Source organism: Rhinopithecus roxellana, chromosome 11, assembly GCF_007565055.1.
Source record: "Rhinopithecus roxellana isolate Shanxi Qingling chromosome 11, ASM756505v1, whole genome shotgun sequence".
In the NCBI taxonomy this organism is placed as follows: Eukaryota; Metazoa; Chordata; class Mammalia; order Primates; family Cercopithecidae; genus Rhinopithecus; species Rhinopithecus roxellana.
In genome coordinates, this window is record NC_044559.1 from 134,992,588 (window position 1) to 135,009,464 (window position 16,877).

A 16,877-nucleotide genomic window follows, 5' to 3' on the forward strand; every position below is an offset into this window, starting at 1 on the left:
GGGATTATACCAGGATGACCCAGCCCTGCCCAGCCTCCCTCCAGGCTCCATTTCCAAGACTGCCTCAAAGGCTCCCTGCATGTAGCATCTGGGGTCTGACAGTGAGAAGATAACTCTCTTTATCTCTCCTCACTTGCCATCCTGCAGGCTTTTAAGTACAAATGAGGAGCTGACCCCAGGATGGAAGGTGACTTGCCCTCGCCCAGGCTCCTAAAGACACCAAAATGGTGCCACGCTGGCTTGGCAGCAGATGTAGTGATCTAAGGGGACAAGGGGGGTGAGCAGGGGCTGCCACTGCACAGAGTGGGGCTCACCAGGATGGCAATGGCTTCAGGCAGGGGCCCACTGGTCTTGAGACTTTCCTTGGCATCCTCCACTGCAGTCTCCCACTCCAGGCCCATGGCGGTGAAGGTCCGGCTTGTGGCTTCCTTGCCCTTAGGGTTGAGGATGAAGCTGCCGGTGACCTGGTTCTTTACCACTGGGCGGTGAGGAGAGAGAGTCACACAGATTTCTGCTCCTCTCCACAGGGGGCAGGCCCCAAATATGATATTCAAGGCCTTCCCAGTGAGCCGTCTGGGCTCCCGTCCACCTGCCTTTCCTCCCCACCCAAGCCCTCCCAAGTCAGACAGGTCAACACACTCCCCGTCACACATAACACACACACCTGTCACGGCCTCTGGGTGCGCGCGCGCACGCGCGCACACACACACACACACACACACACACACTCTTGTTGCTGCCTCTGGATCCTAGTGCACACCATTCCTCCCACCCTTATTGCCTTCCTTTCTTCCTGCCTAACTAATCTCTACCCATAGTTGAGGCTCAGCATAATCCCCTCTCCTCCAGGGAGTCTTCTTTGGTTTCCCAATCCTCAGGGATTCTGCCCTCCCTAGAATTTCTATAGCAGAGCATAGAGGTTGAGAGTACAGGCTCTGGAGTCAGATTGATGGGGAGGAAACTACTCAGCCCCACTGTGTTGCCTCAGTTTCACCATCTGGAGAATGGGAATGATAACTGTACCCAGTTCACACGGCTGCTGCTGCCCCAGGAGGATAATAGAAATCCCCGCCCCCGACTACTGAGGCTCTCAGGACAATGAGAAGAGTTCAGAAACATAGCCAGCTTGGCAAGTAGTGACGTGAGGTAGGCACTATCGCTAGACCACCAGAAAAGTGCTGGCTTTTGGCACTGCTGTGATTGCAGATGCCATGCCTCTCCCAGCAGCCTGTTGGCTCATCTCCATCTTGGTGTCCTCGGCCCAGCACAGGCCCTGGCACAGAGGCAGAGATTTTAAAAATCCATAAATTTCTACCCCTTAATGTCCCAGTCAGTGAGTAACTCACAACTTATTACCAAAAGACCCCAGGAGGCAGGTGGGTGGGAGACATGTAGATGCCGACAACTGGCCAAGGTCCCTGAGTGGTACCTTTGGTACCTGAACTTCCTAGGGCCCAGCAGCCTGAGACCCAAGCCCCCTAGCCAAGTAGGGAGGGCAAAGTCTCCAGAGCCCTGGGGTGTCCAGGAGGAAGGGCCCACAGAGCTCCTACCTGGGACAGATTTAAATGGTCGTAACTGTCATATAAGAGCTAAGGATCCAAGAACACTAACCATGTGCCAGTCACTCTGCCAACTGCTTCAGTTCAATCCTTAAATACATCCTAAGGGCTGGGCTATTGTTAATACAGATGGGGAACTGGATGCTCCTAGACACACAGTGTCCTGGACACACAGTGGGCTACAGTTGGAGCTGGGCCAGAGCCCAGGTGCCCAGAGACACAGCAGCAATGTGGGGGCGGGAGGGGTTGGGGAAGAGGGGTAGAAAAAGAAGAGCCTTGCCCCTTCCTGGGAGGCTGCTGGAGAGATGCCCCTTGCCTCCTGCCCACCCAGGCCTCTCCCTCAGGCTCCCTGACTGCTCTTGGCCCCCAGCAGCTTCAGACTGTCTAGACTAAGGCTGGGCAGCTCCTCAGGCCAGGTGCAGACTCCAGTCCTCCTAATTGCCCTTGACTGCTCCTGCACCTCACTGTAGCAGAGCCCCGACTATGCACCCCTCATTCCAGACAGTGGGGGGTGGACCACCATAAACTCTCCGCTGTCCAGACCCAGTCCTGAATCCAGGCTCCACCACTGACCTGCTCTGTACCTAACCTCTCTCTGAGCCTCAGTTTCCTTTAACTGCAAAATGGGATAACAATATTCATAGATGGCCATGAGGCTTACTAAACATAATGCATGAAAAGTGGCAACTCATGGCCCAGCGCATGGGAGATACTAACAGTGTGAGTTCTCCTTCTCTTCCATACACTTCCTTTCAGAGAGTCCATGTCCCCAATTCCAGGAGAGTCTAATGACAATGGACAGAGCCTCTCCCTTCATTGCCAGGGCTGCCACCTGTCCTGGGCCTCTACATACCCTGTTGGGTACACACACCCCTACACGGGCATGCACGCACAAGCACACACTCACACTCACATACACATGTTCACACGTTTTCACTGAAGGCCACTGTGTGCCTCACACCTGTATAATCACACAACCTGTGCCAACTTCAGAGTTCAGCTCCTGGGCCGCCCCTGCTTCGCTCTCCCCATCAGACTCCCCGGAAAACTCTAACCCTTCAGGGAACTCACCCAACAAACAGGCAAGCAAGCCTGCACTCGGCCTGCCCCGGGTGCTAGCAGCCTCTGCCATGACCTCCACAGAAGACTGGTTCTTCGAGGGGACCGAAGAACTAGATTTCTGGAGACAGCAGAGGGTGGAAGGGCTGCTACTGTTCTGCAACCGTTCCCAGGCGATGCAGTGTCAGTGAGCTCCGCCTCTTTTTGGAAGGGCTGCTACTGTTCTGCAACCGTTCCCAGGCGATGCAGTGTCAGTGAGCTCCGCCTCTTTTTGGAAGGGCTGCTACTGTTCTGCAATCGTTCCCAGGCGATGCAGTGTCAGTGAGCTCCGCCTCTTTTTGGAATAGATGTGCCCCTTCCCTCCCCCGGCCCCTAACTCCAGCACATTCCCCACAGCCAGGCAGGCATAGCAGGCAGGACTTGCCTGAACCAATGTCCTCTAACCTGGGCTCGCTGTGGTAGAGTGGCATGGCTGGCAAGGGAACAGGGCTGGGAGGCAGGAGACCTGGGCCCGGACTGGCTCTGCCCACACCCCTCAAGGATGAATCCGGGCATACCGAGGCCCCCAGTCCACTTTGGTTCTCAGTTTCCCCTTGTGCCTATGGCCTGTTGGGATGATGCCTTTCAGGTGCCTTCAAGAATATAAGTTTAGGAACCCACTGCAGCTGTGTTAAGGGGAGGTGCCAATGCAGATGCATTCTCCAGGAAATGCAAGCTATCTAGGAAACTTTGAAGATATTTACAAATTGCTGTTTTGATGATAACCTAAAAATATGAATGGCAGCATTTGTGTGTGATGTGAGCCTGCCAAGAGATATGTGTTTTGTTTTTCCATTTATGATGAAATTGGTGCCAAGCAGTGTGACTTGGCAGATGTAATAGGTAAGAGGGGCCTCTGTGACATTTCAAGGGGACATTGTGGCCTGTATGTCCTCTGCAAAGGGGTCTGAACACAGACGCCACTGCCCAGCGTGAGAGAAGCAGCCTGCTGCCCAACTTGCCACTGGGACCCTGCTCTGAACCAGGCTCACAGGGTTTGAACCAAAATATAATTCACATGCCATACAACTCACTCGAATAAGGTGTGCAATTCAGTAAAATGTTTTTTGAGACACTCCAGCACCCCAAGTAGCTTAGGACTACAGGCATGCACCACTATGTCTAGCTGATTTTTGTATTTTTTTGTAGAGACTGGATTTTGCCATGTTCCCCAGGCTGATCTCAAACTTCTGAGCTCAAGCGATCCGCCCACCTTGGCCTCCCAAAGTTGTTGGGATTACAGGCGTGAGCAACTGCACCCGACGTGATTTTTAAGTAGATTCAGCCATCGCCACTGTCTAATTCCAGAACATTTTCATCACCCCAAAAAGAAACCTGATACCCATTAGCCATCATGCCTCTTTCCTTCCCCAGCCCCTGGCCGCCACTAATCTATTCTCTGTCTCTACGGATTTGCCTTTCTGGACATGTCTATTTTTTTGACAGCCAATTTAGTTTCAGAAAAAATGAAACCAAACATCTATCACATTATATTAATGGCCTTTACTTAAATTTATTAATTTATTATGGGGTTCTCATTTTTAATCCAGCCTGGCTTCATAGTTGGATAACTGTTACAAGCATAAGGATGTCACCTCATTTAGTGGCTTGGTGTTTGTTATTATAATGAGAATAATGTAATAATTATAATGAGAATAATGTGTGGTAGACTGCAGAATGCCTCTATATTCCTCCCCTTCCTCTATTCATGCTCCTTTGCGCTATAATTTCACCACTTCTACCATCAAGAGCTAGTCTATTTTTCTACCCCTTAAATCTGGGATTGGCCATGTGACTTGGACTAATGGGATACTAGAAAACATGACACAAGCCGTTCCTGAGGACTATGTGACAGACATAATGTGAATAATACTGGGTTAGCCTGTTGAGGACAGGGCCCTGCCACCTCCATGACCCCAGCTGACAGCCAGTACCAACCACCGGAAGACATGTGAGTGAGGCCATCCTAGACCAACCAGCTCCCAGAGAACTACCAGCTGAGGGTATCTGCATGAGTCGGTTCAGGCAGACAAGTAGAAGAACCATCTCACAGAGCCCAGCCCAAACTGATGCCCTCCAGGACTGCAAGATAAGAAGCAATTCTTGTTTGAAGTCACTAAGTTTTGGAGTGGTGTGTTAGGCAGCAAAAGCTGACTGATATACTCTGTGAAAATGGTTTTCCTTGAGCCAGGCGCAGTGGCTCACGCCTGTAATCCCAGCACTTTGGGAAGCTGAGGTGGGTGGACCATGAGGTCAGGAGTGCCAAGATGGTGAAACCTCGTCTCTACTAAAAAATACAAAAATTAGCCAGGCATGGTGGTGGGCACCAGTAATCCCAGCTACTTGGGAGGCTGAGGCAGGAGAATCACTTGAACCCGGGAGGCAGAGTTTGCAGTGAGCCGAGATTGCGCCACTGCACTCCAGCCTAGGCGACAGAGCAAGACTCCATCTCAAAAAAAAAAAAAAAAAAAAAAGAAAATGGTAAAAAAAAAAAAAAAAAAAAAAAGAAAATGGTTCTCCTTTAACAGCCATCTATGTGCGCAAGAAATTATTAACAGTAGTTGCCCTTGGGGAAGAAAACTGCCCCTGGGGTACAGGCATAGGAAGGGGACTCTTTACTAGGTCCCCTTTTAGACCTTCTGAAATGTAAACCATGGAATGGGTTACCCATGCAGCAAAAATTTAAAATAAAATGAAAAGGGGGTCCCTGCCCATTATTCCAGTTAGTACAATTCCACTTGTACTAGAATCTTGCCCTCTGCTCTCCCGGCTCCCACAAATCAGAGGGCAGGGCCTGGGACCCCGCTGTCCCTTCCCAGCACCCCGGCACTCACCAATGCAGTGGGGGGACTTCTCCAGTGCCTCAATCTGGATGTGCCTGGCACCTGCCGGGATCTGCACCAGCTTGAGAGCTCCTGCCACACAGGGTGATCCAGAAGTCATGAGCATTCTAAGCTGGTGGTCCCACTGCCCAGCATCCCCCACTCCCCTGCTGGGCACCCAGGAACATCTCATTTGATCACAGAACCTCTCTGAACCTCTGTATCCTCATTTGTAAACTGAGGATGAGACCTTCTCCATAAGGGTGCTGGGGGGATCTAATGAGACGTGTCCTGTAAACTCTAAGGGCCTCTGTGTGTGTGAGAGCGGCTATTACTTCCCTCTTTCCTGACCTTCCTCTTCCTCTACCTCTCACTTCTGCCCTTCCCCCCTCCCTTTGCGCTCCTCTGACTCTCTCTCCCCCATTTCTTCTCAGACCTTAAACTACTTGCTACTGATGGAATTTAAACGATAAAGGCCGTGAGGACCCCACATGACTGTCCTGAGCCCCCATGGCCCTCCCGACCCAAGGCCTGGACTTTCTCAGAGCCACCAACCTTGTCCCCAACAATCAAAGGGAAGACAAAGTGTAACATCTCCCAAGAGAAAATAGGCCCCATTTACACTAAAGTGTGAATGACTGATATCGGGTTCTTTTCCACAGCAAGTTTGGTCAGATTGGAGATAGAGAGGAAAGTCAAGGAACTCAAAGATACCAGGAATTCAAAGCAGCAAGTGCCGCAGGTTTTAAAAAATGAGAAAGAGAGGAAAAGAAAATTATCAGTCCAGTCTTGGCTGCCCCTTTAGATCTGTCTGACCCCTCCCTCCCACCAATAACCCCAGGGTCCAAGGGATGGCCAAGCTCCCATCACAAAACATCGCCTAGCGGGAAAAATGCCTCTTGGAGCTCCTGGGCCCCAGACTCAGGGAGGAGCTTGCCTGGAAGATGAGGTGATTGGCTGCAGCGCCTGGCTCATCAGCCTGGGCAGCCCAGGAAGGCCTAGAGATGGGCCCCAGGGCCCCTTCTCCCCACCCCAGACAGTGGCACAGTTCAAGGAGGGAGGGCCCCCCGAGGGACGGCAAGAACTCCAGTCAGCCCTTGTCAGCCCTCCAGCCCCAGCCCAACTCACCTGTCTGCTTGGAGGCCTTGCCCAGCGTCCCCTTCACAGTCCTGCAGTGGGAGTTGTCACCCCCGCAGACTCCACACTTGTCATCCGCCTTCATGGACCCCACCTCCTTGTCACAGCCGACAGGCTGAGGCCAGAGGTGAGGTCAGTGGGAGGAGGCTCCCCTGTCCCCACCGCCACCCCGGGGCTCCCATTCCCATCCCTAGGCCCTGGTCAGGAGAGGACTTCTGGCCTGGGAGGTGTCCCTGGACAGGATTCTGGCACAAATTCACCGTGGGACCTGGGTGAGGTCTAAACCCCGGCATGATGAGGATTCTTGCCATCTCCTCTCCCCTCCAATGGGGCTCAGCAATAATTAGCCCCTTCCAGCAACCCAGGGCTATGCTGAGGACCAACAGGGTGTTGCGAGTGGGCCGGTGAGGCAACGCTCATCTTCCCAGGCAGGAGGAGTTGCAGTGCAGCCCTCCAGTCTCCCTCTGCCGGTAGTCGGGGTGGCCCAGGGTGCACCCACCACACACTCGCCACGCGCACAGACGCTGTATGGGTCCCGGTAGCTGCAGCGTGTCCCATCATGAACCACCTGGTTCATGAACACCACGTCCCCCGTGTCCGCCGACTGGCAGATCAGCTCACACTTCTGGGTATCTGTAGGCAGAGGGACTATGCTGAGTCCCCAGCTGGGCTCAGAGAAAGTGGCCCAGGACAGATCAGTGCGTGGTCCAGCCAGAAAGCTCCCGGGCCAGCTCTGGGCAGTTGGGGGAGCACTGAGTGTGGTGCTGGGGCTGAAAATCCCTGCTGTGTCACTTATCAGCCATGTGACCTTGGGTAAATGTTCCGGCCTCTCCCAGCCTTTGTTCCCTATTTTTATTATCCCTAATCAGTAAAATACCACATCAGCTTATTGAGAAAAATCAAGTGATAAAGTAATCATAAGCCAACACTTAGTGAATGCTTACTATGTACTAGATATTTCTAAAACCTTCATGTGCCCTTAAAATACAGCTTTAATGGCTTTTCATGAATTAACTCATTTAACCCTCTCAATACCTCAATGAGGTAGGTGCTAGCATTACAGAGGAGGAAACTGAGGACCAGAGAGGTTAAGGAACTTGCTCAAGTCCACACAGCCACATAGTAAGTGGTTCAGCCTGGATTGTAACCCAAGCAGTCTGGCTTGAGTCCTGCTCTGACCCTTAAAAACCTCACTGTGCCCATGTATGATATATACGTTAACATGTCTGTAAACATTAGAAGGCTGCGTGAAAGTAAGGCAGAAAAGGGGTCTGTATCTGGGTTTGCAAAATGGAGCAACAGTCAGGGAGAAAGAGAGTCCTTTCTGCTCCTAACAATTAAATGTTTCCTTCTTTATGTGGGTTACAGATGTCCTAAAAAGGAGGTTCCAGAAAACATATAAACACGTACTGTACTGCTTAGAAAAAAGGAGGTTGGGGGCTTAGCTAACTTCCTGGAATTCATCTAACAGTCCTGGGAAAAACCCAAAGTCCAGCTGCCCCACGAGCCTCCCAGTCCCTCCTCTCCCCAACGTTGTGGTTGCTGGTTTGGTTTCTGAACGGATCTGGAAGGCTTTCAAACCAAGCTTCCCTCCGCCAATTGCTAAGGAACCTGCTGGGCTCTGCTCTGGCCTGGGCTCCCAGGACAGCTAGTGACTCCTTGTCTCCAGCAGGAAGGGCTCAAGTCTGGAGCCACAACCTCCAAGACCACCTTGGATTTCATGCACAGGAACCAGATTCCTGGAGGGACCTGGGTCTCAGGGGGCTCCAATCCAGGACAGGCAGGATCCTGACCCAGGCAGGCAGCTCTCTGGGCAGCAACGGAAGCCAGCCAACAGTGCCAAGGGAGTGGGGAGCTCCCCAGAGCGGGAGGAATCCAAGCAGAGAGAAGACACCCCCTGCAGGGATGCTCTGGAAGAATCTGGCAATGACAGGCCTCTGAGGTCCATTCCAACCTGAAGAGTCTGTCCTTCTAGACCAGAGCTGAAGAGCTGAAGGTTCCAGGGTGGAGCCCGGGCTCCGGGGAGGAAAGCCGGTCCTGATGGGAGCTGTCTGGGTCAAGGGTTGTGTGATGGAGAATGAGCATCTGTCCCTGCAGGACCCACAGAGAGGCTAGCAGGGGAAAGCTGGAATCAGGATCACTGAGGGCTCTTCCAGTCGAGGCTCTGACTTGCCACAAATCCCAACCCTTCCCTGGATGATCTGCCGCTATGGAACCATCACTGGAAACACTCAAAAACAGACGGGAACTGGCACCACTATAGTCCCCAAATTCAGACTCTTTACATAAGTCCAGAAGTCCTGTGTATGTCCCAGGGCAGCCTAGAGAGTCAGTAAGAAGATCCCACCAGATCCAACTGCCTGCCTTCCAAAATCATCTCATTGACTCTGCTGAAACCACAGCCCAATCAGTAAAACCTAAAAACACAGCATGTAATAGGACTGAGCTCCTCAGGACACTGGTCATGCAACAGGAAGGGTGCCTGCACCTGTATGATTCTTCTCCCTGCAGATAAGGACAGAAGACGAAAGGCAGGCAACCCTAACAGCCAACACTGCTACCGGCCATGGCAACACCTGTGTGTGAAATGTCCCTTCCTCAAGACACTTTCCTTGCATCTGCCAGAAAACTGTCATCATAAGTACACAAATCAGGGATGGCCTTGATGGGGATGATGACCCCAGAAGTATGCCAAGAACAGGCCTACACAAGGGTATATGGCGAGCCTGCTGACTGCAGTCTCCCTTTTGGTACCCCCACTGTCCCTCCACCTTCACTGGTGGGTGCGGGTGTGGGAGGCCCTGCCTGGGCACACACAGCCCCCGCAGATGCCCAAGGACATGGGGTGGGAGGGGGGTGGGGCCCGCTTACCGTCATCAGGCTCATAGGGCACCCAGCTGTGCCTGGCGTTCTGGTGCATGTAGTAGGAGTTGCGCTTGGCACACTGCTGCGCCCGGAAGTCCTCGTAGGGCCCAGGGCACTCCTCGCTGTTGCAGACCTGGTACTCGAACATGGGCCCTAAGCACGGGCGGCCTCCATAGGCTGGGCTGGGACGGGCACAGAGAAATGGGTGACCTTGCTGGCTGGGAAGACTGGGGAGGGCCAGGCTTCCCACATGGCCACCAGGAGCAGCTCAGCCATTCACAATAGCATGACAAGGGCCTACACTGACATAAACCAGAGAATGGCTCCCAGGGTGGGGGCTGTGGAACTCAGCCTTCCAGGTCCCTCTTCCTCCCTGCTTTACCCTTCCGACATACACCACCTATTCCATGGTGAGTGTGATGGACAGATGTACAGACTGACACAGGGACTGACTAACCCTCTCCAGCTGGGCTGGAAGAGAAATCCATCTTATTCACCTTTGTGGGTGCCTTCAACTGTTTTGCAGGCCCAGGCATAGAGCAGGCCCCCATAAACAACTCGGCCACTCCCATTTGCATCCACTTCCACTTAACATCATCATAAACTAAGGAGTGGTAAAAGAAACTTGGATTTGGAATCAGAAGAGCTGGCCTCCAAGTCCTGACCGTGCAACCTTGGCCAGGCCACTTAGCCTTGCTGTGGCTTAATTTCCCCTTGAAAACAGGGACTATAATCCTCTTATTTTACATACCTCCTGGTGTGTCTGTGAAGAATAGTAAGAAAAGGTATTTTATAGTCATCTATGCTCTCTTCTCCATTAAGTCAAGAGGATTGGGTAAGGCTTGATACAAAGTGTCCAAGTGCTGGGATTAACAGTACCCTACTCATAGACATGTGGGAGAACTGCACAGATTTTTGTACCTAAGTGCTTAGCATCCCACCTAGCACAAAGTGCTTGACATACTATAATAATGATTATTATAACAGCAGCTGTCTTCTATTAAGCATTTAATTGTGTGAGCATGGTGCTGAGAGCACACATATTATTTCATTTAAGCCTCATAAAATAAAAATAGTTATTACAGAGGAGCTCAATAAATGGTAGCTTTGATACCAATTATACCGAGGGATAATTGTCGGTCATGCCTGCAAGGTGATTGACTATAACCACAGTCTCTGTATTTCCGAAGGATGAAAGTTAAAGGCAGTCCCTTTCGGTTCATGTGTGTAGAAGGTCAATACAGCCGCCTATATTAAGTATATGGCTATATCATCTAAAACAAAGGAACAGCTGCTTCAATAGGCAGCGAGTTTCCCATCCCTGGAGATAAATAACAGAGTATGAATGACCACTCCTGAGGACACCAGAGCCACTGTGACCCTACAACGCTGCGATTCCACAGTCTTCATCATACCGCTCAGTGCTGTGAGGGGTCAGGCCAAGCCCCGTCGCTGTAGGGGTTCGGAACCCCTGCATTCCAAGAGCCAACCGACCCAGGCAGCCGGCCTTGGCCAGTCCCCATCTCTCGTGGTGCTGTTCTAAAAAGGCTGCTTCAGCTTGGAGATGGAGATGGAGATGGAGAACTAGGGCTCAGATGTCCCAAAACCATGGTGTTGGGGAGAAGATCCCCATAGAGGGGATGAAAAGGGAGAATGGACATCTCCCCCAGAATGCTAAAACTCGGGAGTGGGGAGGAGTGGAAGGACCTTTGACGTTAGAAAGAGGTAAGTTAAGAAAAATTAAAGGATGATTTTCTCCATGTGGTAGAAAACAAAGTTAGAGAATTGATTCTTCCAACAAAGAACTTAGATCAGTGTTTCTCAAAGTTTAGCCAGAGGGTCGGGGTCATCGGAGGACTTGTTACACGCATGAAGAAGTAGGGCCACCCAGACTCTGGGGAATCTTCTGCAGATGAGCTTGAGAACCACTGGTGCAGACAAACACACAGAAGGCAGACCTGAGAGTCCTTAGTGGATGCAGGTAGGAGTGATCTGCCTCCACCAACAATTTTGTGTCCTCATGCACTAGCATACACAACCACCCACAGGGGCCCTTCTCTCCTGCACTGTCTCCCCAGTGCCTTCCCCTTCAAGCCCCTCTGCCCTGGGGAGGGGTTCCCTGCCCTCCCCACCCTTGCCAAGCACACTCACGGAGGGTTGTTGCAGCTCCGGCTGCGGGATCGCACCCCGCCCCCACATGACCGCGAACATGACCCAAACTTGGTCCAGGAGCTCCAGCTTCCATCCTGGCCGTATGTCTGCTCTGGCGACTTCCAGATGCAGTGACCTTTGAAGCACCACTGGGGCAGAGCAGAGGGCATGAGATAACCCTGGGCTGCTGCTGCTGCTGAGCCCACCCAGGGAGCCAGAAAAAGGGATAACAAGAGCATGAGCCTGGGTTTAGGCAGAATCCCACCCCCAGCACGAGCTGAGCAACCTTAGACAAAGGGCTTGCCTTTCTGAGTCTGTTCCTCAGCTGGACAACGTGGGTAACTGTACCTGCTCATAGCATCTGATGAGGTCATACCCAGTATACAAAGCCCTCCAGAAATGGCAGATCTTATGATGAACAATAATAAATGTGCAATTATTTGCACTCCCGGGAGTAATACAAGGCTGATAGGGGAGAGATGACACAATCTTCCCACACTAGCTACAGTTGATCTTGGCTCTGTATCTCAAAATTACCTTCTAGGGATCACAAAATTCGCTTCTGGGAGGCAGGCCAGCCATGTGGGGAGGTCTGTGCATGCAGTGGAAGGAGGGTATGCATGAAGGATTCCTGGGTTTGAATCCCAGCTCAGCAATACTAGCTATGTGTGGCTACTTTAGCTTGCTGAGCCTCAGTTTACCCACCTGTTAAGTGGGACTGTTCTAATATCTCTACAGGCCTTAGCACAGGGCCAGGCAATAAAGGAGGGCCCAACTAGAGGCAACTCCCCTCCCTTTTCCTGTAGGGTAGCACAAAAAAAAAACACTCAAAGCTCTCTGGGCAAAGTTCGTCTCCCGAGAGATGAACTCAGTGGTTCTCAACCTTGGAATCACCTGGGGGAGATTTTACAACTTCAGATGCCTGATCTTTACCCCAGACCAACTGAGTCAGAATCACAAGGGGTAGGAACTTTTGGAGGCACTATAATGAGGTGTAATTTACATACTATAGAATTCACTCATTTCAAGTGTGCAATTCAATGACCTTTCATAAATTCGCAAAGTTGCCCGGTCGTCACCACAATCCAATTTGAGAATATTCTTATCACTCCAAAAATATCCTCTGTGCCCATCTGCAGTCACTCTTTGTTCTATGGGAGGGGTTTTAAGGCTCCCAGGATGATTCCAATATGCAGCCCAGATTGAGAACCACTGATGAACTGTCCTGTGACACTGTAGCTGGGGAGGGTCTGGAACTTTGAAAACACCTGGGAAAACTTGAGAAGTGGAAAGACCTGGAACAGCTATAACCCCTCAAGGACCCGCCAGGCCAGGGGAAGCTCCATCCACCTGTGATGAGACAAGCCCCAGAGCCGCTCAGCAGGACAGCTGTGAATAGGGGGAGCCTGGCTAGGGCAGGAGGCAGGGGGCAGGATGGTGGGGTGGCCCCAGGGCTGGGCTCCTGCTGATGATGGGGAACCACCTCTCCTGTACTTGGCTTCTTCCCCCCTCCCTCACTTGCCTTGACATGAGTCAGTAACCTCAGAACAACCCTGAGGTTGTCAGGTGTTGGCGAGTCAGAAAACGTCAATGAATGGCCCAAGGTCACCACAGTGATCAACGGCAGGGCCGGCAGCAGAGCAGAGCTGGGTTTCAGACCCAGCCACGGGGTCCCCCGGGCAAATGAAGTCCTGGCACCCACACATGCATGAGGGAGCAAACACAGGACATTCATGAAGGTGGTGTGGGGAGAACACGTGTATCTCATGCTCAGAGACAGCATGGGGATAGGGGAGTAGGCAGGACACACAGAGACTTCCCTGCATCCCTTCTCTTCTAATCACTCCCTGTGGGACACCAACAAGTTCCTTAATTAACCTGCCTGGACCTCATTCTTCTCATTTGTAAAAAGGAGGTAAGCCTTCCTGTCAGATGGGCTAGGAGAGCATGCTACCCTCAGCCAATTACAGAGGCAAAGGACTGTGGGCTGGGAGAGAAGAAAGGGTATGAGTTTATGGGAAGACTCCACGTGTATGTACCCACACACTGGTCTCACTACTGTCCTTTAGCACCACCCCCAACTCATATAAGCACTTGGAGGGAGGGGTCAGGGTTCCCCTGGGATCTGCCCCATGCCAGTGATGGATGCCCTGCACCCCAGGAAGGCCACTCCTGCTGCACACCCCACAGGTACCTTGCCAGATGCACACTCCGTCCCATCCAGCGGGGGCCCCTTCTTGGTCTTGCAGAAGTACGGGTTGTCAGGGTGGCTGCACCACAGCTGCTTGCAGGGCTCAAAGGTCCTGAACTGCATGGTAAGGGAATGGGGTCACCAGGCTGGACTGGCTCGTTGTCCAAGGAGCAAAGGGAAGTGATGGAGAGAAAAGAGGGTGTGATGGGTGCAGGCACCCAGGGCACTGCAGGGGAGGCAGCCAGAGCCCCTCACCTGCTTCAAGTTCAACTCTACCCCAAGTGCCAGCAGCCTCCAGGGACCCCTCCTTCCTCCAGGGCACTGAGAAAGAGCCCAGCCATGGCCCATGCTCTCGCTGTTCTCTCTCCAAGGCCTCCCTCCCCCGCTTTACAGAGGCCATTTGTCACTGAGGTGGGACTAGGGTGTGAGGCTCTGGGGAGGTCTGGGTTCACAGTGCTCCTGCCCTGAGCCCTGTGCACATGAGAAGAATTGAGGGGACTGCTGCTTTCCAACCCAGACCCCCCAGCACTCCGACGAGGCTGGGACTCCACCTCCCTGTAACTTGGACACCCAGCAGTGCCAGAGGTTGATGACCTTGTGTTTCAGATTGTCCAGAAAAGCCAGTTTCCTTAATATTCCCTCTTATCATCCCCTACCAGCCAGACAAGCATCCTACAAGTACAGCATTTGGGCCCTAAAATCCCATATCCTGGTCCTCTGCCCACAACTCAGGCACTTTGTCACATCACGTGTCCCAGACAGTGGGGAAGGTGTCCACACATGGTTGGGGGTGCTCCCCATTCCGAGGAGGTGAAAAGAGGGCTGCATTCCCCAGATGGGTAGTATGAAGCACTCAGGTCCCCAAGGCCTATCCCCTTCAGAAAGCCCCCTACCCCTGAGATGGCCCATTCTCTGACAGCTCAGCCTGGGCCCTGGGTGGCAGCTGTTGGGTTCTCTCCTGGGGGACTCTAGCTGATCTCAGGCTCAGCGGTCTCCCCCTGCCCCATCCTGCAGGGTAGGGACAAGGTTATGCTCCCTTGTATCTGTGTCCTCAGGCACAGGCAGCAGGGGTGTGGAACTGATGCTCTGGAGAGAGGTGGTATGCAGGTGCAGAAGGTGGGGAGTTAGACTGAAAGACCTGGCACATCCCCTGAGGGTGTGGGACCTGCTGCTCCACCAGGCCAGAAGCCCAACACCTTATCTGAAACCTGGGCTTCCTTGCAGGGAATGAGCCCAGCCAGGATCCCATCAGGTGCCCACCCTCTCTGCTCTGCTGTTTCCATCTTTCCCAGGGCTAATGCATTCCCAAGCCACTGTGCCCACCTGCCCCCACAGGTGTTCACTCTGCATCCCTGCATGGTGCCTGGCACTGTGTCTGTGGGCCCATCACCAGGCCCACCGGCCAGCTGGGCAGAAGGTGCTTTATGAATGATCAGCCTGGGCCACAGAAGGACACTGCCCTGGCCCCCAACTGCCTGGCAGAGGCCAGATGGCTACTTACTGCCAAGCAGGTCTGGTATCCACTGCCAAAGTCAAAGCGGCACTGCTCATCCATTGAGTAGTCGATCCCAGGCAGCTCTGGGGGCTGGGGCCAGGCAGGATCAAAGGGGTCATCGAGGAGGCAGTCATAGGAGCTGCCAGTGGAAACAAGGAAGGTGAGCCAGGCTGACAGCAGGAAGTCCCAGGCTTTCCCTTCCCAGGGGCTGGGGTTTTCATGAGCAAGGCCTGCAGGAATCTACACCCGCTATCCTGTGCCCAGCGCTGTCTCTTCCAGGGAGGATGGGCTGCCCTGAGCAGCCCCCTCACTCAGGACCTCACTCCCACCAGTGACTATGTCTGGAAGGGCTCCATTTGCAGCCAAAGGCAAGGGTACCCAGACTGGGATTAGATACTCAGCTCGCAGCTGGATTAGGTCATTTTGCCCACCTTAGAGGGACATGTTATGGCCAAGACTAATAGTTGATTCATGGACAATTTGAGGACTCACTCTGTACTGAAAGGAGAAAAACCAGCCTACCGTGCAGGATGGACCCTGGGCAAGCTGCCCTGGTCAGATCCTGACAGGGGCTAGTGACTATATCTCTGCCTCCACCTGCCCCCATCCAAATCTACTTGGTCTCCCATTCTCAGGCCTTGAGGTCCTGAGTCTAACACTTGTTCTGTACCTGAACATCGTTGAAGACCCAGGAGCTGACCAGCCAGACCGGAATTGGGAGTATGCTGCTGGGGCTAAGGATGGGAGTGGGGAGAGGAGGAGCTCCCTCCTCAGCATCCCATTTCCTTGGGGCCTGGGGGAAAGCCACAGTGGCACTGTTCATCCATTGAGAAGTCGATCCCGGGCAGCTCTGGGGGCTGGAACCAGGTGGGCTCAAAGGGGTCGTTAGGAGCCACTGGGTTTAGAGCCCCAGCCTCAGCCCAGTGGCTCATAACCTTCAGCATGCTTAAGTATCACCTGCAATGCTTGATAAATCCTGATTCCTAGACCCAACCCCAGCAGAATCTAACTTACCATCTTCCATGAGCCAGGGGGTCTGCGTTTTTTTTTTTTTTTTTTTTTTTTTTTTTTTGAGATGGAGTCTTGTTCTGTCGCCCAGGCTGGAGTGCAGTGGCCGGATCTCAGCTCACTGCAAGCTCCGCCTCCTGGGTTTACGCCATTCTCCCGCCTCAGCCTCCCAAGTAGCTGGGACTACAGGTGCCCGCCACCTCGCCCGGCTAGTTTTTTGTATTTTTAGTAGAGACGGGGTTTCACCGTGTTAGCCAGGATGGTCTCGATCTCCTGACCTCGTGATCCACCCGTCTCGGCCTCCCAAAGTGCTGGGATTACAGGCTTGAGCCACCGCGCCCGGCCTAGGGGGGTCTGCGTTTTTAATAAGAATTCTATGTAAGTGGTCATCTGAACACATTCCAAAACACTAGGCTAACCCACCTGCGATGCTAATGGGGTATGTTTTAGGCCAGGTTTGGCAGAGAGGCAAGATGAGTCACAGAAGAGTCATGCCGGGGGAGACTTAGGGAAACCAGCCAGCTGTGTGATGTCTGCTCAGAGTGGCAGAT

The 16,877-nt window shown here is 52.8% G+C and overlaps 1 protein-coding gene across 2 annotated transcripts in view; it reads right to left on the reverse strand.

Moving 5' to 3' along the window:
* Positions 1–16,877, reverse strand: part of ADAMTS14 (ADAM metallopeptidase with thrombospondin type 1 motif 14) — an 88,029-nt gene that overhangs the window by 12,137 nt on the left and 59,015 nt on the right. For both annotated transcript variants that reach the window (XM_010362852.2, XM_010362851.2), the window contains exons 9-16: positions 15,325–15,457; positions 13,827–13,940; positions 11,633–11,781; positions 9,488–9,663; positions 7,116–7,249; positions 6,608–6,731; positions 5,492–5,572; positions 315–478 (exon numbers count right to left, since the gene is read on the reverse strand). In XM_010362852.2, coding sequence (XP_010361154.2) covers positions 315–478; positions 5,492–5,572; positions 6,608–6,731; positions 7,116–7,249; positions 9,488–9,663; positions 11,633–11,781; positions 13,827–13,940; positions 15,325–15,457 — 1,075 coding nt within the window. The remainder of the gene's footprint in view (positions 1–314; positions 479–5,491; positions 5,573–6,607; positions 6,732–7,115; positions 7,250–9,487; positions 9,664–11,632; positions 11,782–13,826; positions 13,941–15,324; positions 15,458–16,877) is intronic.